We start from the raw sequence: 22,660 nt of genomic DNA, 5'->3' as shown, positions 1-22,660 counted from the left end.
AGGACAAAAATATACACCCACCCCCTCCATAAACCTACTGATAGTACAAAGTAATTTGAATACATCACTGTCACATATCTAGACCCATAAGGTTGCAGGAAATATATGGTCTTAAGTGAGGAATGAGAACTGAATTAAAAGAAATTAAACAATTCTATACATATACCATGCAGGATATATTATGGGTAGGACCCCCTCTGAGGAATAAACACAGTATTATACTGTATTTTATAGATACTACTTTCATAACAGTCTTCAAGATATGATGTCACTTGTGCATACAGATTACTATATAGAAAATACTTAAAATAGAAATATTGATGAGAGAACAAAACCAAGAACTAACACCAAATACTCTGTATGCACAAGTGACATCACATCTTGAAGACTGTTATGAAAGTATTTTATGAATGTACTAGTACCTATAATGCAATACAGTATAGTACCGTATAAGTATTACAGTGCAATTGTGTTAATACATAATACTAAATTCCACCTTAGACCAATGTCATGATGACTTCATTAATTACCCAGCACAAAATTAGACCATACTTAAAATTGGTAAAAATGACATAGATGGGATTAAAAGGAACCCCATAATATCATACCAATACTCTGTTATGATTGCCGAAGAAGAAATTTTACATTGAAATAAAAATGGAAGAATGTTATTGTTAGTATACAATAAGGTTTTGTACATACTTACCTGGCAGATATATACTTAGCTATACGTCTTTGACGTCACGACAGAATTCAAAACTCGCGGCACACGCGACAGGTAGGTCAGGTGATCTACCTTACCCGCCGCTGGGTGGCGGCTGTAAGAACCAATCTCCCTTTCCAGCCAGAATTTTTCCTTCCACCGGACTCCTGAGGGGAGGCTGGGCGGGCCATCAATCGTATATATCTGCCAGGTAAGTATGTACAAAACCTTATTGTATACTAACAATAACATTTTTGTACATGAACTTTCCTGTCAGATATATACTTAGCTGATTGACACCCTTGGTGGAGGGAAAGAGACAGCAATATAAATATGGAAAAAAGGGGAAAACAACACTAGTTGTAGGATGTAAATACAACCTTGGTTCTTACCTGTTTAGGCAGAAGACTTCGTAGTTACTGTCTATGAGTCTGCGTTGCCTTAAGAGCTTCAGCGAGGGCGTGACCTACAGCTGACAGACTCTTTGGGTCTATCAAAGGGATTTGGTTATCCGCTTACTTGATAGAATCCGAGCAGGATCTGTCAACGGGGATTCGCCCACTTATATGACAGAACCTAACCACTATCATTGCAAGGAGCTCAAACATAAACCGATCACCTAACCAATCTAATCATTGTTAGACTACGAAATGAAAAACATGCCTACCCGCATGTTCTTTCAAACAACCAAAACTTACAACCTAACAAGGGGAAAAATATATACTACTAAGGATATGTCTCAGCTCCCTGCCCCAGCACCGAATCCGCCGATACGTATGGGCCTAACCCGAAGCACTTTTCATACGTAATTTTGACGTCTCTCAGATAGTGGTTTGCAAAGACTGAGTTGCAACGCCAGAATGTTGCCTTCATAATATTACTCAGGGATATGTTTTTGTTAAAAGTCAATGACGTGGCAATAGCTCTTACCTCATGAGCTTTGACCTTAAGAACTTTGAATTGACTTTCATCACATACGCATGCCGCTTCTTTCACCAGGCTTCTGATAAAGAAAGAAAGCGCATTCTTCGAAAGAGTCCTCCTTGGATCTCTTACAGAGCACCAAAGGTTGACATCATTGCCCTTAAGTTTTTTCTTTCTCTGTAGATAGAATTTCAAACTTCGTACTGGGCAAAGCGACCTCTCTGCTTCCTCGCCTACTAATGCAGAAACAAGCCTTGTTACTGCAAAGCTCCCAGGCCAAGGATTTTGAGGGGTTCTCGTTCTTTTGGCCTAAGAACGAAGGAAGGAACGAACAGATAGCTGCATCTCCTCTGAATCCCACATTTCCTTCTAGTGCATGGAGTTCACTAACCCTCTTTGCGGAAGCCAATGCCATGAGAAAAATTGTCTTCTTCGTGAGGTCTCTAAACGAGGCAGACTGAGGCGGTTCGAACTTATTGGACCTCAGGTAACGTAGCACTACATCCAGATTCCAACTCGGAACCCCTGGAGAAACCTTCTTGGATGTTTCAAACGATCTTATTAGATCATGAAGGTCCTTATCTTCTGAAATGTTTAAGTTTCTGTGCCTAAACACTGCAGATAGCATGCTACGATAGCCTTTAATGGTTGATACCGCCAATCCACTTTCTTCCCTAAGGAAAAGTAAGAAGTCTGCTATTTAGGTCACAGAGGTACTGGAAGAGGAAAAGTGATGGTTCCTACACCATCGCCGAAAGACGTCCCACTTCGATTGGTAGACTCTAAGGGTAGAAGGCCTTCTTGCTGCTGCGATAGCCGTTGCAACTCTTGCAGAAAAGCCTCTCGTTCTGACCAAACTTTTGACAGTCTGAAGCCAGTCAGATCTAGAGCGGGGAGGTTTTTGTGATACCTCTCGAAGTGGGGTTGTCTGAGCAGATCGATCCTCTGTGGTAATGTTCTCGGAAGATCTACTAACCATTCCAGTACCTCTGTGAACCATACTTGTGCGGGCCAGAACGGGGCTACCAGCGTCATCCTTGCTGCCTCCGATTCTGCAAATTTCTTTAGAGTCTCTCCCAGTATCTTGAATGGAGGAAAAGCATACATGTCTAGACCCTTCCAATCTAGTAGAAACGCGTCTATCGACACTGCCCTCGGGTCCGATATCGGAGAGCAGTAGTTGGCTATCCTCGCATTCTTGGCTGTGGCGAAGAGGTCTATATGAGGCTTGCCCCAAAGCTTCCACAGGTCCTGGCAAACATCTTCGTGAAGAGTCCACTCTGCAGGCAGGACTTGATCTTTCCTGCTTAGGAGGTCTGCTCTGACGTTCTTTTCTCCCTGTACGAACCTGGTAAGGAGACAAATCTTCCTTTGCTCTGCCCAAAGCAGAAGTTCTTTTGCTGTCTCGTACAGGGAGAAAGAGTGAGTCCCCCCCTGCTTCTGATGTAAGCCAGGGCCGTGGTGTTGTCCGAGTTGATCTGTACTGCTGAAGCTAGGACGTGGGGCTCGAAAGCTTTCAAAGCTAGCCAAACCGCCATCAGCTCCTTCTTGTTGATGTGCCAGGTCACCTGTTCCTTCTTCCAGGTGCCTGACACTTCTCTTGAGCCGAGCGTTGCTCCCCAACCTGTTTCCGAGGCGTCGGAATACAACACTTGGTTGGGGTTCGGAATGTGAAGGGACATCCCTTCTGCAAACCTGAGAGGGTTGGCCCACCAAGAGAGGTCCTTCTTGATTTCCCTTGAGATCTCGAAGGAGAACTCTAGGTTTTGCGAACGACACCTCCAGTTTCGATGTAGAAAGAACTGGAGAGGTCTGAGGTGCAACCTTCCTAGAGAAAGGAATTGCTCCAACAAGGAGAGTGTCCCCAACAAACTCATCCACTCCCTCGCTGTGCATACTTCTTTCTCTAGGAAGGCTTTGACTTTCTCTGACCCTCGGGCTATCCGTTCTGGAGACGGAAAAGCCCGAAAATCCAGAGAAGCCATCCGAATCCCCAGATAGATACGATCTTGACTGGGGATCAACTGAGACTTTTGAAAGTTCACCAAAAGTCCCAGAGAACTTGCCATGAAAAGGGTCTTTTGTAGGTCCTCCAAACATCTTTTCTGCGACTTGGCTCTGATTAGCCAGTCGTCCAAGTAAAGGGACACTCTGACTCCCTCCAAATGTAGCCATCTTGCTACATTTTTCATTAGGCCTGTGAAGACCTGAGGGGCTGTTGAAAGGCCGAAGCACAAAGCCCTGAACTGGAATATCCTTCCTCCCATCATGAACCTGAGGTATTTCCTTGAAGAAGGATGGATAGGCACATGGAAGTAAGCGTCCTGAAGATCTAGGGACACCATCCAGTCCCCTGGCCGAAGGGCCGCCAACACTGAGGATGTCGTCTCCATGGTGAACTTCCTCTTTTCTACAAAGAAATTCAGGGCGCTTACATCCAGAACCGGTCTCCATCCTCCTGAGGCTTTGGAACTAGAAAAAGGCGGTTGTAAAAGCCCGCTGAGCAAGGGTTGCTCATAGCTCTATAGCCTCTTTCTCGAACATTTGTTCCACTGCTTGTGTTAAAGCAAGGCTCATGATGGGATCCCTGTACCTGGCCACCAACTCCCTCGGAGTCGTTGTCAACGGTGGTCTTTCCGTAAAGGGAATCAGATATCCTTTCCGGATAATCGAGAGGGACCAGTTGTCCGCTCCTCTCTTTGCCCAGGCTTCCGAGAATCTTAGAAGTCTGGCACCTACTGGTGTTTGGAGGACTACTTCCCTACTTCTTAGCTCTGACAGAGCGTGAGAAGGATCTACCTCTCTTGAAAGGTCTATTACCTCTCGAGGTAGAGGCTCTAGAAGGAGGGCCCCCTCGAAAGGGCTCCTGTCTAGCTGGAGTCTCCTTCTTCGTCTTCGTCTGGAAGGAGGTCCTAGGCTTCCGTGCCGACTGCGCGAGCATGTCCTGAGTCGCCTTCGCAGAGATAGATCCTGAGATGTCCTGTATTATCTTCTTCGGAAATAGCAGAGGCGAGAGCTGCGAATACAGAAGAGAGGCTCTTTGGGCATGCGAAACAGACTTAGTCAGAAAAGAGCAGAAGACTGATCTCTTCTTAAGGATCCCTGCTCCAAACAGGGAGGCTATTTCGCTCGATCCATCTCTAACTGCTTTATCAATGCACGTTAGAACACTGTTGAGATCTTCTGGCGAAATAGCATCCGGGTTCTGAGTCTTCTTAGCCAAGACCCCCAAAGACCAGTCAAGGAAGTTGAAGACTTCCAAGACTCTAAACATTCCCTTCAGCAGGTGGTCAAGCTCGTTCATAGCCCAGGTAGTCTTAGCAGACAAAAGAGCCGAGCGTCGTGCTGCATCTACCAGAGAAGAGAAGTCCGCATCCGCCGATGAAGGAAGACCCAGGCCTAGGGGTTCTCCAGACTCGTACCAAAATCCAAAGGTCTGCCCGTAAGCTTGGAAGGAGGGGGAAAGAAAACACAGTCTTCCCTTTCTCTTCCTTAGAAAGCAGCCAATCACCAAAACCTCTCAAAGCCTTCTTCATTGAGATGGTTGGCTTCATCCTCACACAAGAGGAAACTTTCGTCTTCTTCGAAGTCGAGAATAAAGAGAGAGGAGACGGAGGAGCGACGGGAGTAAGGGAGTCTCCAAACTCTTGAAGAAGGAGATCTGTAAGGATCTTATAGGACGAAACTGACGAGTCCTTCACCAAATCCTCTTCTGAAGGTTCAACTTCATCCACTGAAGAACCCTCCGCTTCTTTACGAGGGCAGTTAGCCTTCTCTAAAAAAGAAGTGCGCCTGTCCAGAGAGTGTCTAGTAGCAGACTGGCGCCTATCAGGGAAGCCAAAGTTTCTGGAGAGCTCCTCTCGAATGAGTCCTTCCTACTCTGATGAGTGCGTGCTCTTTGATCCTTAATCCTACTCCTAGAATTCCGGGCTTCCAAAGGGGAGCGCCTGCTAGGAGAGGAGATCCTACTATGCTCAAGGCGCTTCTCAGGATCCATGCGCCTGTTCAAAGGAGAGCGGCTGCCAGGCGAGCTGCGCCTACCATGAGGCGAACGCCTACTAGGCTCTTGGCGCCTACTTACAGGAGAGCGAAGCCCTGGAGAAGGTCGCCTACTAGGAGACCGGCGTCTACCATGCTCCACAAACTTCGATCCAGACTTGTGTGTCTCTTCAAAAGGTAGTCTCCCAGAAGAGACATATCTTTCAGGCTCTACACGCCTGTCCTGAACCGAGCGGCTAAAAGGAGAGCCGCGCCTATCAGGAGAAAAGCGCCTATCCTCCGCACCACGCTTGGGAGCGGGAGAGCGTCTACTTGGGGAGTAGCGCCTACTAGGCTCAAGGCGCCTAACAAAAGGCGAAATCCTGTCTCTTGACGAATCCATCAAAGAGTAGGCTCTCTTATCCGGAGAATGAAGGATCTTCGGAAATGAGCGAGAAGACGAGGCTGTACGCCTGTCTTTAGACGAACGCCTACTAGGCGCTAGATCCCTTCCTACTGGAGAGATGTAGTCACCAGGAGAAAGCTTCTTGGGCGATTGACGCCTGGAAGACGACAAGCGCCTGCCGAGGGAAGAGCGCCTCCTTCCATCCGCTGATACAGGAGAGAGAACCGACTCTGACTGAGACGGTAACACAGGCGAAGGAATCCTAGACTTCTTGACAGGGAGAGAGACGTCTTTCCGACGCGTTCCTCCTGCCAAGGAGCCACCCAGCGCCGAAATCTGCGCTTGCAGTCCAGCAAGAATTCGAGCTGGAGATCTTGCAAAATCCTCCGGAGAAGAGGCTCGAAGCCTACTATGAGGCGAGAACTCCTGCTCCCTCCTGGGTTTCTTGATCTCTACTTTCGGCTCTTCTGGAAAAACTTCCGGGCTGGAAGGAAAGGCGCCAGGAGCCTTCCAGGCTCTCTTCAGCGGTCGCGAAGAATCCGAGGCGCTCCATCCTCTTCTAGGCGAAGGTGAGGAAGAAGAAGAGAAGCATTGGCGCAATACCTCCTTCTTCGCGCGAACAAGGGCAGCCTGGGTACGAGCATCAGGATCTACCGAGGGGACGCCTGATCGGTGGGAGTTCTCCCTAACCTTCCTGCGGCTGTTGACTTTCCTCCTCCACTGGGACTGGGAGTCTGGAAGAGGTCTAGGCCTGGAAGCATTAAGGAGCCGATCAGACGCACCCTCCACTGCACTGGGGTCACTGCACAATTCACCTTCACTACTCTTACCTTGCAACGAACGAATCTTCTTTTCCATGCTAAGGATCGTGGCTCTCATGGTTGCCACTTCCGTAGGTTCGATGCAGGGCGCAGGAGCTGAAACTGGAGAAGGTTCTAATGCTACAACAGGATTTTCTTCTACCTCGCTAATACGAGACTTACTAGAACTCCTAGACGAAGCCTTTCTCACCCTGTCTTTCTCTAACTTCCTCAAGTAGGAAGAAAGAGCCTTCCATTCACCCTCATCCAACTTCTCACACTCATTACACGGGTTAACAAAAGAACATTCTTTCCCTCTACATTTAAAGCAAACTGTGTGAGGATCTACCGTAGCTTTCGGTAGTCTCACCTTGCATTCATCCATAGAGCACACCCTAAACATAGAAGATTTCTTAACCTCTAACTCGGACATCTCGAAATCAAAGAAAAATCCAAATCAATATCCAAAAACAATCCACAAATGCGTATGCCAAGCCAACAAGATCAGGTACTTCACCGAAAGTCAGTCCAAATAAATCCACAGCAACGAGAATTGAATAAAGCTGTCAGGAGGTAACAACCACAGGTGTAGTCGTCACCGGCGACAGAAAAATTCTGGCTGGAAAGGGAGATTGGTTCTTACAGCCGCCACCCAGCGGCGGGTAAGGTAGATCACCTGACCTACCTGTCGCGTGTGCCGCGAGTTTTGAATTCTGTCGTGACGTCAGAGACGTATAGCTAAGTATATATCTGACAGGAAAGTTCATGTACAAAAATATATTTTTCATCACATTAACTCACCGAAACTAGATTCTGCTCTCTTTCCATTCATATGTGATCTGGTAATAGTCATGTCATAATCAGCAATAACCTGAAATTTGGAAGGGCCACTCATTCAATCTGCTGACACTATGAAAAATGCTAATCATGCCATATGGCAAATGGTCATGAATGCTGATTGCAATATTCTCAAAAAACAATGAGATGTTAATTTTCATTTATAAACCTACCAGATGCTGATAAATTTCACATGCAGATGTTTCCATTATGATGTAATTAATTACAGCTGAGTATTATACTGCAGTATATACAGTACTTTACATTTATAACACCTATTTAAAAGCCTTCAAGTATAATCACAATTGCCAAGACAAAGATATTAAAAAAAATTCAGGTACTTGTATAACTGCACCATGCCAGTCTGAACAATGCCTTTCAGTCTTCTTCATCACAAAAAACCTTGATACAAAAGTGAAATACAATAAAAATGAAGGTCAACACCCTTTTGGATCTTTTCAACTTATTGTCAGTCATCTTCCTTCACAGAAAAAATCCACCGAGATACATATATGAAATTTAAGAAAATTAGGATCTTAATCAAAGAAACAACCAATTCTTCCTGGAATATGAATTGTCAATTTTTGGTACCTTGCCAGTCTCTATGATAAAATAACAGTGCAGCTCAAACATCCGGCATTTAAGATCAATAAGACTAACACATTACAGAGGAAAAAAAAGAGCAAGAGCACTATGATATATTTACCAATCAACAAAACAACAGCAATTCCCCAATACAAGAATGAGAAGAAGAGGACTCACAAACAGTGTGAATGTATGCAAAGTATACCTGGGACAAAGTTACGGGGTATAAACTCAGTCCAGGTATGAGAGCAAACAATGATATTGAGCACTTTGCTCTTTCTGCTGTTACATTGTGTAACTCATGTCAGTTGTTTAATTGCTTTAATAAAGGTGATATTGCTATATCAGGTATCATTTCCTGTTTTCTCCTTCAGACTTGTGCTAAAGTTGGTTAACACAAGAATCTTTTTTTTTTATCAGATGTGATCGACATACTTTCACCTCCAGACTATACTATAATTGTTCTGTACTTATAACTACCTTATTCCTTTTAGCAGCAACACTAGTAATGTTTGGTTAATTTTAAAGAACTTCCATAAGGACAATGGTAAAAATTCTTAACCCTCAAAGGGCTGGCCCAAAAAATCTCATTGTAAAGATTACATGAGATTTTACTCATTATGTTCCGATTTCTTAACCATTCATTAACAACCTAAAGTGGAAATGATTGAAATGATAAGAGCTCTTGACTGAGTGTCTTTCAAAGATTTGTCTCCAATTAAGTGATAACTATACACTGTTGGTTTAAAATTGGAAATCATTAAAAGTAATGTTCCACTGTGGGTAGTTCTGCATTCTACATTCGGGGACAGGATTGGGTGGCGTGGGTTATTTATGGAATATCTCTGGTTCCAACGAGTGTGGCTAACTCAATGGCAGGATATTACTCATATGTGGTGTGATTCTTGAAATTAATAACATTACAATTCAACAGAGTTTAATGAATTTTAATATATTATTGCCCCTCCTATGCCTGTCATTTACAGTACTAAAGATGATGGGTTTTAAAGGTAATAGCAACTAATAGTGTACAGGTTTTCTATATTTAATCTAAACTTATTGGTGGTAATTGTGACTGAATAATTAGAATCTATTTCATTTAATGCCTGCATGTGCTGGGATTCTGCATATTTCAACATTTATACTACTCAAGTAATCTGTGAAATGAATATGTATTACTACAGTACTATGTAGAACAAGAGGATTTTTAGGCCAATTTTGAAGTTTCTAAAGCACATCTGGCATCACTGAAAGTTAAAAATTTCTGTGATGGCATGTTTTAATAATCTTAACTGCTGACCATATTGCAGAAAACATTAACTATGTTAAACATTTAACTTACTTACTTTACTTTATCTTCCCGCCACTGGCCAGTGGCATAAGGCTGATACAGTTCCTCTCCATCTGTCTCTATCCCGAGCCATTTCCCTCGCTTCCTCTAAGTTTTGGATTTCATCCTCAAGATCCCTGACAATTATGTCTATCCACCTCGTTCTTGGTCTACCCAGCGGTCTTCTTCCTATTTGTACTGCTCTCAGTGCTCTCCTGGGGTCTCTATTCTCTTCCATACTCTCAACATGTCCAAACCATTTCAGCCTTCCCCTCTTCAACCTGGTACTGACTGGCCTTTGCCTCAATCTCACCCTGATGTCTTCATTTCTAACATAATCATCCCATTTAATGCCAAGTATTCTTCTCAGCAGCTTCATCTCAAAAGCATCCAACCTTTTCTCCTCTGTTCTGGTCAGTGCCCAGGTGGACGAGCCATACATCAGGACTGGTATTACTACTGCATTGAATATTCTCATCTTAGTTCTCAAGCTGATTTCATGCCTCGACCAAATGTTTTTTCTCAGAACCTCAAAAGCTCTTGCTGCTCCTAGTTTTCTTCTTTGTATATCTTCAATTTGCCTCCCGTCTGCTGTTACCACACTTCCCAAGTAAACAAACTTCTCAACTTGCTTGAGTTCCTGTCCTCTGATTGTCATATCCTCCATGTGCACCCAATCATCATCCTTACTCACAACCATGATCTCGCTCTTCTTTGTGCTGATGTTCAAGCCAAAATTCTGTGTCTCTGTCTCCATCCTCATTACCATACCTACCAGCACCTAAACATTTAAAATAGGCCTTTATTGGTTTCAACATTAGTAATCTTGACCACCATTTTACACATTTTTGTAACCCATTAGAAACTATAAAAAGAAAATGTAGGTTCACCTTTACAATTCTTCTTAGTAAGTCCAAACCTTAAGGAATTCCTCCACCACACAGGTTTGGTAACATAAAAGTCAGATTTCTATACTCTGGCCTAATATTTTTGGTGGGCAGACTAATCTGAAACTTTTATTCCAACCATATGAATGGTTTTTCTTGCTACAAATTCTGCACATAGTAATGTTTTAAATACTACCATACCAATATCAAAAGGCATCATAAATTAACAACATCCCCATCTAGGGAAGCTGTGATGAATACCATTTCTTGAATACTGTTTAATCCATAATTTTTCTTGGAATATACAACTGAATAAAATCAAGGGTGAGTATAATCAAAACTTTTATTTTGCCTAAAAAGGGTCTTGAAATGAAATTTCAGTTTTAAGAATTATCATTACAATTTTTATTTTGGATGGGAGAGGGTCCATGGCCAAATCCAAATTGAAGACCTGGTTATTAACCCTTAAGGTATGTGCTACATAGTATGAGAGGCCTCTTTTACAAGACTCTCATAAAATATGTTAAATTTTACAAGTTGTACAAATTTTTTTCTAATACAGGCAGTCCCCGGGTTAAGATGGGGGTTGCGTTCTTGAGACGCGTCTTAAGCCAAAAATCGTCGTAAGACGGAACATCGTAAAAAAATCCTAAGAAAACCTCACTTTTAATGCTTCGGGTGCATTGAAAACTATGTAAACGCATTCTTATTGCATTTTTCATAAAAAAAAAAAAAACTTGAAATATTGATTATTTTGGATTTTTGGGGTCATATTTCATCTGCCAGATGAGCGTTGTAGGAGTCATAACCATGGAAATAATGTCTGACAAATATAATTGAGAAGCGCCTTAACCTCGGAACGTCGTAACCCGGGGACTGCCTGTAATTCCTTTTACTTTATTTTGTAAAATGATAATTACAATTCACACAGTATCATAACAGATAAGAACTAAAATCAGCAGCAAATTCCGAGTACTGCAGGCAGTCCCCGGTTATTGGCAGCCTCAGTTAATGGCGATCCGGTTTTATGGCAATTGTCTAGCACCATAAAATCAGCCAATTATGGCACCATAACAGGTCAAGTTTTGGTTATCAGCACCATACGGTGCCAATCATAGTTATGGTGCCATATTATACCTAACAGAGGCGCCATTCACAGAAACTTGCCACTGTAAGCGTCGTAAATCACCGAGTTTCGGTTCATGGCGGTTTTCGCTTATCAGCACCCTGCCGATAGCTGGGAACTGCCTGTGTATATTTATTGTAAAATATTTACAAGATTTACTGAGTCGAGGAGATTTAGTAACTTCTTTGTGTTCTCTGGATTCACAGACTCACTCATTCATGGATTTTTCTATGGAACCTATAAAAAAATTATTCACAAGAGGACTCACTCATTCACGGTTTTCTCTGCGGAACGTATCTAAGATTATTCGCGGGCCACCGCTATTCGTAGAAGGGAATTTTTTCATACAGCAATATTCTGTATTTTCATGTTATTTACTGTATACGTAATATGTGACATTAATGATCCAATATTATAATAATATTAAATCATACAGCACTTACTAGAAATGAATATTGATCATAGACGGTGATGATATTATAGCTGTGCAGCCTGATGAATCACGATGAAGATAGACTGCACAGCAAAGTAGAGGAGTTACATACCAAGTGAAGGCACCTCTTCACCTTCTTCAGGAGGCACTTCATTAGAGATGTCAGGAGGCACCACCTTCTTAAGATAACTGTACAGCTGAACAAGCAAGGTATGATAGGCCTTCACTATCTCATTAACAGTACAAAGTCCCCGGTCTATGAAGGTTTTGGCTTACGACACTTTTCAATTATATTCATCAGTAATGCAGTTTACATACCATTAAAATAAGGATTTTTCTAGGATTTTTAACAATTTTCAACGAAGTTTCGGCATATGGTGCATCTCAAGAATGGAACCCCCATCGTAAGCCGGGGACTGCCTATTGATAAAAGTTGTGGCCCTTTATTTTTATCCCATGTCTTGACCATTGTCTGTACCTCCCTAACATCCCTAATCAAATTGTAGAGACCACAAAATTTTTCAAACGCCCCGGTCCGTTGGTGGGATAGCAGTATACAAAGAGGGAGGCAAGTTCTTGCCCAAGAATGACCTCCCCAAGTATTTTCCCCTGCTCATACTCGTTCTCAATGCAGGCGACTGACCTTTTAAGTCCCGCAGTAATGGGCCGCTACTTTTACGTGACTTCTGCCCTCTCTTAACATAACAATCATGTCTATTTTCTCCTCATTTGTCATTAAGGGGGCCGGCCGGCTAATGCCGTTTTTTAACGACAGGACTTTGACATTCATACCACTTAATAAGGTGACTTGGACATCTCCAAACCGCATATGATTTTCGCCTCTGACCTTCGGTTTTGTGACGGCAAGGCAATTTATCCCGAAAATAACCATTTTTCAAATTCTATCTCCTCCCTTGATATTTAATATTAAGACCTGGGATTACTACCATATATAGACCTGATGTAGACCTCCAATCAAGTTTTTTTCTAAAAGTCATTTTTTTGCTAATATGAATTTTTCAATATGGTAAAATGATGATCCCTTTGCTCATATATCGTAGCCTGGGGCACTGCTTGAGGCAAGATGGGGCACTCCTTCCTACGTTTACAGCGAATTTTCTTCTTCTGTATGTTAGCGAGATGTTTTCCTTGTATTTTCCTCTTTGACATGATGAAATTTTTGCCGAAACAAAGATAAACAAACGTAAATGCAAGAGAATGTCAGAGGTGAAACTCAAAGGTGTACTCTCATTTTACAAAGACAATTTAATAAATCATGATTATTATGAATTTCATATTCCATTTTGGGTATTAAAAAACCAAAACTATGTTATTTATCATAAATGAAGATCTCTTTGCTCAAAGATCGTAGCCTTAGGCACAGTGTGACGTGTGCTGTCAGGCAAGAAGGGGGCGTTACTAGGCAACCCTCCCCTCTCTCTTCACTAACTACGCATATATTATGATATTCTGTAATAATACTTTAGCAATTTTTCTTCGTCTGTATATTAGCAAGATGTTTTCCTTGTCTTTTCCTCATTGGCATGATGAACTTCTTGCCGAAACATACATAAACATACGTAATGGCAAGCAAATGTCAGAGGTGAAATCGAACATGTAGACTACTTGAAGTTTGTGCTAGCACTGATGGTTGAAGTGGTTGGTTAGCTGACTGAAGTCTCTCTCTCTTGACTCAGAGAATGTCTACAGATGCCATTTCTCCCAATTTCTTTGACAATAATGATCAAAATTTACGATAATAGAAGAAATATTGCATCTTCTTGTACGGATCAATGTTTTAGGCTTAATGAGTTACGTTAACTAATTACCCTGTACCTACGAAAGTAAGAGGAATTTTGACGAAATATTTCGTATACGTATTCTCAATTGCCGTATGAAGCTCCATGAATTTTTTCATGACTTTGCATTTTTCGCCCTATACCCCCATATATAGGGGTTCCGGCAGGCCCCCTTAATTGTAAGGGCCTCTGATGCTTAGGCTCTGCCTGAAGCCTTAGGAGAAGCAGAACATTTAGAGGACATTTTAAAGAATAATTCTAAGTCCATAGTAGTGTACAGTGTACCGCACACGCAAAAAATGCACAAACGAGAACATTAAACTGTATGTACATATTGGGTCAATTGGGTACAGTATGCGCATTGACATTTTGTGTACTGTACATTTTATGAAATGCTTTGTTTTAAGATGATTTCTACATATGATACGTATGTACATAAAGTGGTTGCAATAAGCTCGTGATGTGCATGGATGGGGGAGGGATTCAAAGCAGAGGACGAAGCAGCCACTGCAGATTGCACAAGGGAAGATACACTAACACACTCTGAAACACCAACACCCTCAAGAACATGTCTGTGTTGTTCCTCTCTTGTAGCAAAGAAAGAGCGAAGTCCTTACCTTCCGACGCTTGATAAGCCGACGTGGCGTAGAGGGGGAAGAGGGAGAGGAAGACAGCACTGGTTTCTTATGCAATCTCTTCGCAGCAGGCGGGGACGATGCAACAGTTTCCTTCCAGTCCTCCCAACTGACAAGGCAGCCAACTTATCATCCAAAACAGAGTCCAACCTCTTAAGCACTGCCTAGCATATAACCTCAGACTGATCTGCAAGAGAAGGCTCCGATGGCATGGAAGGGAGATGCAGCGAACTGGGCAGCAGAGATGATGTCACAGCTGAGAGAGGCGGTGCAGAGGAGACGACTGGAAGTGACGTCATCGATGGAAGTGATGTAACAAGTGGTGATGACATCACAGCTTCCCCTCGGTCTGAAGGGGTTAGCAGACGCCACAAGTGGAGAAATATACAACGACTGATCCCGTGACATCATAAAGGGGCTGACGCCATGGCATCCCTCCACCTCAAAAAAGCAGCAATAGTCACTGGCAGAGCAATACAAGATGGCTGACCTCGGCTACCCACGAAGACGAGGCCGGGAGGAGGGGGGAGGGCCTGGGCAGCCTGAGGAAGGGGGTAGTGAGCCTCCATAAAGTGTGCTAGCAACCCTTCTATGGACGGGGGACCCCCTAGCCTGGGCGTCTTCCAAATCGCCGCCATCTTGGACACCTCCGACTCGGGAATAAATGAGAATGATGAAAAAGCCTCCCCCTTCCCGGGAATCAAATTTACTCCCGAAGACGAAGGGGCAACATTACACAAATCAGCCTGGGGGCCTCCTGATACTTCCAGCGATGACTCAATGGAAGAAAAAGACACAGACACAATGCTACTATGGGGGTGAATACAGCAGGAGACGAAGCATCTGGAAGAGGCGAAAAACCTTTCCACGAAGGAAGGGTAGAAGCCCTCCGATGCTCTCTCTTGCTATAAAACTACTTCCACTGCTCTTTAGGCCATGCCTGGCATTGCGTGCAAGAATTTATGGTACAAAAATAAGAACGGCACCTGTTACACGTGATGTGGGGATCGGTCACCGCCGAAGCCAAAAAATACAGAAAACCTGGAATTCTGGGGCACACACACTGACTTGGCTGAGAAGGAGCAGAAGCAGCCATAATATCAGCCACACACACACACACATACACACACTAAACACAAACAAAACAAGCAATGAACCAGGTAAAGGCCGAGAGAGGTCAACCACGACTTTTGCTCAGGCGATTTGATTGCCCAAGCCGAAGACGACGGAGGAGAAGGGACATCGACGCCAACCCCAGACTTCAAGGCTTCTCAAGGGTGGTTTGAAAAATTTCGGAAACAGACTGGCATCCATTCGGTGGTGCGGCATGGGGAGGCTGCCAGCTTGGACATGAAAGTGGCCGAAGCCTTTATTAAGACATTCAATGAGATGCCGATCAACAAAGGCTACAGTTCTCAGCAAGATTTCAACTGTGATGAGACAGGCCTTTTTTGGAAAAAATGCCTCGTTGGACGTACATCACGGAGGAAGAGAAGAAGCTACCAGGGCATAAGCCTATGAAAGACAGGCTTACGCTTGCACTTCCTTCCAACGCCAGAGGGGATTGTAAGGTGAAGCCCTTACTTGTCTATCATTCAGAGACTCCCCGAGCCTTCAAGGCCCACAAAGTGCTAAAGGAGAAGCTTCCAGTGATGTGGAGGGCTAATGCAAATGCCTGGGTAGCAAGACTTTTGTTCACCGAGTGGGTAAATCTGTTTCGGCCCAACAGTGAAGAAATTCTTGGAAGAGAAGCGCCTCTCTCTGAAATGTCTGCTGGTGTTGGACAATGCCCCTGCTCACCCTCCTGGCCTCGAGGAAGATATCCTAGCAGGGTATTCTTTTATCAAGGTTCTTTATCTTCCACCTAACACCACCCCTCTCCTCCAGCCCATGGACCAGCAAGTGATATGTGATATCGAACTTCAAGAAGCTGTATATAAAACATCTTTTCAAGAGATGTTTTGACATCACCAATACCACAAACCTCACCTTGCATGAATTTTGGAAGGAGCATTTCGATATTGTGACATGCATCCGATTCATCGATCAAGTTTGGCAGGAGGTTTTGAGGCAAACCTTGAATTCTTAGTGGAGGAAACTCTGGCCCTGATGCCGTATCCGCCTGAGACTTCGAGGCATTTGACGTGGGCGAAGCTGATGCAGATTCAGAAACAGTTGATGATCCTGAAACTATTTCGCAACCAGATCTTGACGAGATCGTTGCTCTCGGCAAGTCCATGGGGCTGGTCATCGACGAGGACGACATCAATGACCTTCTCGAGGAGCACCATGAGGAGCTTACGACGGATGACCTGAAGGAGTTCGAAGCCATGCAACATAACGTCGTTCAAGAAGAGTTCTCTAGCAGCAGCGAGGAGGAGGACGACGACGACCCTATGACAACGGCAGAAATTAAGGATGCTCTAGCTGCTTTTCATAAAGTGCAATCATTTGTAGAAAAGAGACACCCCGAAAAGGCTTACACAGGTCGTATGTTGCACAATTCGATGACGTTTACCCAAGTCATTTCAAGAACATTGGGAAAAGCAGGCAGAAGCAATCTTCCTTGGATAGTTATTTTTTAAAGAGGCCTTTAGTAGGAGTAAGCAAACAGGAAGATCCAAGTGATATGAAAAAACAAAGTTGAAAGTGGTGAAAAAAAAATCTAAATTATAAAAAGGTAAAAAAATGTGAAAATCAAGAAGAAAAAAAAAAGAAATTTAATTTTAAGTTTTTCGTAAAGTTAAGTCTTAATGCCTACCCAAAAGTGGGTGGGGTCAATTACCTACACCATAACAAAAGAACGCTACTGTGTTTTTTTCTAATCTTGAGCTGCCATATAAGTGGAAACTAATAGCTACATAATTATTTGGGAAGTTATTTATATTTTAAGTTCCTCATTGGATAAGTGGTTAATGTGGTCACCTACCAATTCGGTAGTCCAAAGTTCAATTCTCCACTCTCCCAATGTGGAATCAGAGGAATTTATTTCTGGTGATTAGAAATAAATTTCTCGATATAATGTTGTTCGGATCCCACAATAAGCTGTAGGTCCCGTTGCTAGGTAATCAATTGGCTCCTAGCCACGTAAAAATATCTAATCCTTCGGCCAGCCCTAAGAGAGCTGTTAATTAGCTCAGTGGTCTGGTTAAACTAAGATACGCTTAAGTTATATAAAACTGGTACTATTCACAAATATCATAAAGCATAACAAACAAGCAAAAAATATTTTTCTCTGAATGATTTTCCTTTTCTTTACAGATAAAAATTAAAAAAAAAAATATGCATTAAAGATTCATTCCTATTGACCAGCAGAAGTGAATCTTAAATAACCTAAAAACAGTACAATGCATAAAACCTTTCATGCAAGAACAAGAAAAAGAGTAATATAATTTCAGAAATTCTTGCACACATTTTATATACATATATCATTACATACACATGGTACAAACAAAATTGTCAGTAATTAAAATAAAAGGTGCAAAGTTTCAAAGGTAAAGAGCAGTGCATGAAAATGCAATAAAAGATACTAATAAACATAAATAGTAATAAACACTTAATACTCTAAAAGTATAGTAGCCCCTAAAACAAGTTATGTACGAGTAACCAAGTCATTACTTTTGTTTTAAATGATGCCTGGACATTCTTGCTTTTGCTTCTTGTATGTGAAGGGTCAGTTTCTTTTTTCAATAGTAAGAGTACTACTAACAAAAGAAGTTTTTTTTTTCAAATAATAATAAACATTTATATAAAATCATGATACAGAGGGCTTAATACTTTTCAAAACAGAACACTTTTCTTTGTTATAATAAGAGACAAAACAACACTTCTCGATACGATATAATTTCAACATCATGTTTTCCTGAGCTAGTAATGTAACACATCATTGACATGCAAGGCTTATAGCTTACCATATTTGCTTTTTTATCAGGGCAAGACAAAATGTGCACAAACCATATCTTTCAGTTACAATTACGTACAAGCAAATCATTGTTCGATTCTGGGAATTATGCACTGATCCTTTAGCAGACCAAAGTGTCACCACCTGATCTGCTTTTACTCATCTTTATTCACACAGATACCAATGTAAATTTATTTTGAAAATGAGAAATTTTTATTACAGCCAAAAGCCTACTAAGCAAAAGACCTCTAAAAACCAGAAAAGTATACAAGCAAACTTCACACAAAACAATTGCTATGAGTATAAAAAGCAACAATTTTCGGTTACAAACACTTGGTTCAGCACTAAATACAACAGCAAGATTGAAAAATTACTGAAATGTGTGTGTGATTCATACCACTACTACTGTTAATAGCATATATACCTGTATCAATAAGCAACTATATATAGGTACATGCAGCAGAAATCACAAAGCATTTAACAACTAATGGTAATACTACATATTCTAAGCCAAGTAAAGCTTGGTCTCAGTCTTCAGTAGGTATTACCGATATACGTAACCAAATACTATACATATACTGTCAAGGTATAAGTTAAAGGAGTCAGACAGCTAAGTAGGAGACCAAAAGGAATACAGGAAAAGGGAGACAGAAAACAATACAGCTAGGCTCAAAGGATGATGCAAACATCCTTTCAGTGTGGCACAGTTACACTGTGAGTGGTGATTCCTACAAGATGCAAATGGCATTAAAAGATCTTTGAAGCATCCCCTGGGTATCCAGCTGCATTGCTTCTCCCCATTATTTTTCATACAGTTGTGCTTAGTTACCAAACTCTTTTAACCTTATGCTCCTCTAATGTTTCCCTAAGTTTCAAGTAAATCTTTTATGCTAACACTATGAGCCTAGCAATGTGAATCAGTCATCTTAATAACAATAACATTACATAGTGGTAATTTATGACAGTACAATACGTCTTTAAAAACAGTATAGGATATGTAACTATTTTCATTGGATGATAAGCTCACAGTCATGAACAGGAGATAATACCCTTTATGTATGTAAGTTATCATATTATGAAAATGGTTATGCTTTGTTTTTTAACCACAAAACCAGATATGAGCATACATATAAACAAGCAAAAATAGCTGACATGGCCATATAACAAAAATTCACAATGGTAAAATAAGAATTCGTATCTCCTTTATACAGAATAATTAATAGCCTTTCAATTTATTTCCACTGAGCAACAAAAAGGCAGTCCACATAAATATATGACATATTTACGATAAAATTTTATATATACTGTATGCACTTACCCCGTAATTACTTAGCTAAGAGTTTCTACTCGATAGCAGCTTGAATTTTGAAATTAGCAGTAGTGATTCTTTTGTTTTTGGGTAGGTGACAAGGCTGTGCTCACTCTCGGGGTAAGAGAGAGGAACAACTCAGCAGACAGCTCAATTTGTTTATGCTAAAAGTCTATGCGGGGAGGAAGACAGGTTCCATTCGTAATTACTGGGCAAGTATTTATAAACTTTTGTTTTATCATAAAAATGTCATTTTTATATATGTAACTTACCCAGTAATTATTTAGCCGATTCCACATTGAAGGTGGTTGGAAATCATAGACAACATAAGGGCTTAAAACATAAATATACTAAGGTGTAAAACATTGAACCAATGCTTGTTTCCTCACCTGTTGAGAGAGCTGCTGCAGGTAGACATGGCCTCTAATTGGCGCTCATCTCAACGTACACTCTACTGCCCGACTCCCCTATGACTAAACACCATTTTTCAAGGTGAGACACACAAAAGGAAGAAATACTTCTTTTTGAAATACTTCTGTAGTGTTCAGAATACATAGTACTTTTGGACCTGTGTTCATAGTTGGTGAAGTGTTGGGTGAGGACGCAACACTTCACCAACTATGGACACAGGTCCAAAAGTACTACGTATTCTGAACACTACAGAAGTTGCAACCGCCCTAACATTGTGTACTCTATCTTCAGGGCTGACACATACTTCTCCGCTATCTGGGAGTGAGCCTCCAAATGAGGTCCCTTAAAAAGAAGGATATTGCATTCTTAGACGAGGGTCTTGAAGGATTTTTCACTGAAGACCACAAGTTAATAAATTCCCCTCTTATCTTGTCCGTCCTTTGCAAATATCACCTGAAGGATCTCACTGGGCACAAGGCCTTCTTTCCCTCTTCTGGTTCAATGTCAGTAAAATTTTTAATAGGAAAAGCATGAGGGCAAAGTTGTGAATGATTCTCATTTTTAGCTAAAAAATCCAGAAAGAGGGAAGACACTGCATCTCCCCAAGAAGAGCTAAACCTTTTGTCGAAGGCCTGAAGTTCACCAACTCTCTTTGCTGTTGCCAGCACTAAAAGGAAAATAGTCTTCCTTGTTAGATCCTTCAACGAGAAGAACGAAGCGGTTCGAAGCATGGACCAGACAACCACTTCCGTACGTACCAAGTCTCAATTACAAGAGAAATGGGCTTCTTTCCTCGATTTGGAAATATTTAAAGACTTCACGAGATCAGAGCGATCGTGATTATCAGAAACATCCAGGTCTTTATGATGAAATACAGAGCTGAGGATTACTCTGTATCCTTTAATTGTAGATGTCGACAAGCCCCTTAAAGATTGCATATACAGGAGTGAGTCTACTATTTGAGGAATTGTGGTTTGAATAGAAGAAATGTTGGGTATTCTGCACAACAGTCTAAATACTGTCCACTTTGCCTGGTAAACCTTGTTGTAGGATTCATGTTTACATTTGGCAATCTCCTCCAATGCTGATCTTGAAAAGCCTTTTGCTCAGATGAGTTTACTGACAGTCAAAAGCCCGTCAGGGCCAGAGTGGATAAGCTTTGATGGAAACTTTTGAAATGGGGCTGTCTGAGCAGACTTGGAATGGTAAGTAGGAGCCTCAGGAAGTCTGTGAAGGTATCTAGAAGGTCCAGAAAACATCCCTTTTGAGGTCAGAAGGGAGCAATGAGTCAACCTGATGTTCGGATGAGAACCAAAATTTCATCAGTACAGTGGTACCTCGAGATACGAAATTAATACGTTCCGAGTCACTCTTCGTATCATGAGTTTTTCGTATCTTGGACCGCATTTTACGTGTAAAATGGATAATCCGTTCCAAGCCCTCCAAAAACACCCCAGTAAATTTCATATTAAAGCTAAATTGACCTATAAACAATGAAATACTACAACAATTTGGACCATTCGATACCTAACTTAATAATGTACTGCTAATTACCTGTAAATAAAGTGTATTAGTGTACAGGGTATACAAGAAATACTGTACGTATGTAGTAAAATGTGGAAGCTTACCTTTCGAGTGAGGCTATCTCCAATAGTGGCGACAGAGGAGGAGGACAAACGGCAGATACGTACGTATCTACACTTAACTTTACGAATCACATTTTTTACTTTTTTATACTTTACGTATGTTTTTGTTTCTTTTTTTCACAAAATTGCAACTTCATCACCACTTTCAACTTTCTGTTTTTTAGTATCACTTGGTTCTTCCTTTTTGCTTACTTCTGCTAATACTAAAGGCCTCTTTAAAAAATAACTATCCAAGGAAGATTGCTTCTGCCTACTTTTCACAATGTTCCTGAAACGACTCAGGCAAACGTCATCGAACTGCGCAAGCATACGACCTGTGTGAGCCTTTTCGGGGTGTCTTTTTTCTACAAATGATTGCACTTTATGAAAAGCAGCAAGAACATCCTTAATTTCTGCCATTGTCATAGGGTCGTCCTCCTCCTCCTCGCCGGTGCTAGAGAACTCCTCTTGAACGACGTTATGTTGCATGGCCTCCAACTCCTTCAGGTCATCCGTCGTAAGCTCCTCTTGGTGCTCCTCGAGAAGGTCGTTGATGTCGTCCTCATCGATGACCAGCCCCATGGACTTGCCGAGTGCAACGATCTCGTCAAGATCTGGTTGCAAAACAGTTTCAGGATCGTCAACTGTTTCTGAATCTGTAGCACCAGCTTCGCCCACGTCGAATCCCTCGAAGTCTCGGGCGGATACAGCATCAGGCCAGAGTTTCCTCCACGAGGAATTCAAGGTTTGCCTCGAAACCTCCTGCCAAGCTTGGTCAATGAGTCGGATGCATATCACAACATCGAAATGCTTCCTGCAAAATTCACGCAAGGTGAGGTTTGTGGTATTGGTGATGTCGAAACATCTCTTGAAAAGATGTTTCGTATACAGCTTCTTAAAGTTCGATATCACTTGCTGGTCCATGGGCTGGAGGAGAGGGGTGGTGTTAGGTGGAAGATAAAGAACCTTGA

General features: G+C 42.0%; 1 protein-coding gene across 7 annotated transcripts in view; it reads right to left on the bottom strand.

The window, feature by feature from the left end:
- LOC135211118 (cytosolic 5'-nucleotidase 3-like) overlaps window positions 1-22,660 on the bottom strand; it is a 250,829-nt gene that overhangs the window by 122,138 nt on the left and 106,031 nt on the right. Inside the window, exon 4 of one of the 7 annotated variants that reach the window (XM_064244224.1) lies at window positions 7,613-7,682. The exons of the other annotated variants lie outside the window; for them this stretch is intronic. Coding sequence (XP_064100294.1) covers window positions 7,613-7,682 — 70 coding nt within the window. The remainder of the gene's footprint in view (window positions 1-7,612; window positions 7,683-22,660) is intronic. 7 annotated transcript variants of the gene reach the window in all.

The sequence above is a fragment of the Macrobrachium nipponense genome, chromosome 4 (assembly GCF_015104395.2).
Source record: "Macrobrachium nipponense isolate FS-2020 chromosome 4, ASM1510439v2, whole genome shotgun sequence".
In the NCBI taxonomy this organism is placed as follows: Eukaryota; Metazoa; Arthropoda; class Malacostraca; order Decapoda; family Palaemonidae; genus Macrobrachium; species Macrobrachium nipponense.
Note: the sequence above shows the minus strand (reverse complement) of the source record. Positions and strands in the feature narration are given on the sequence as shown.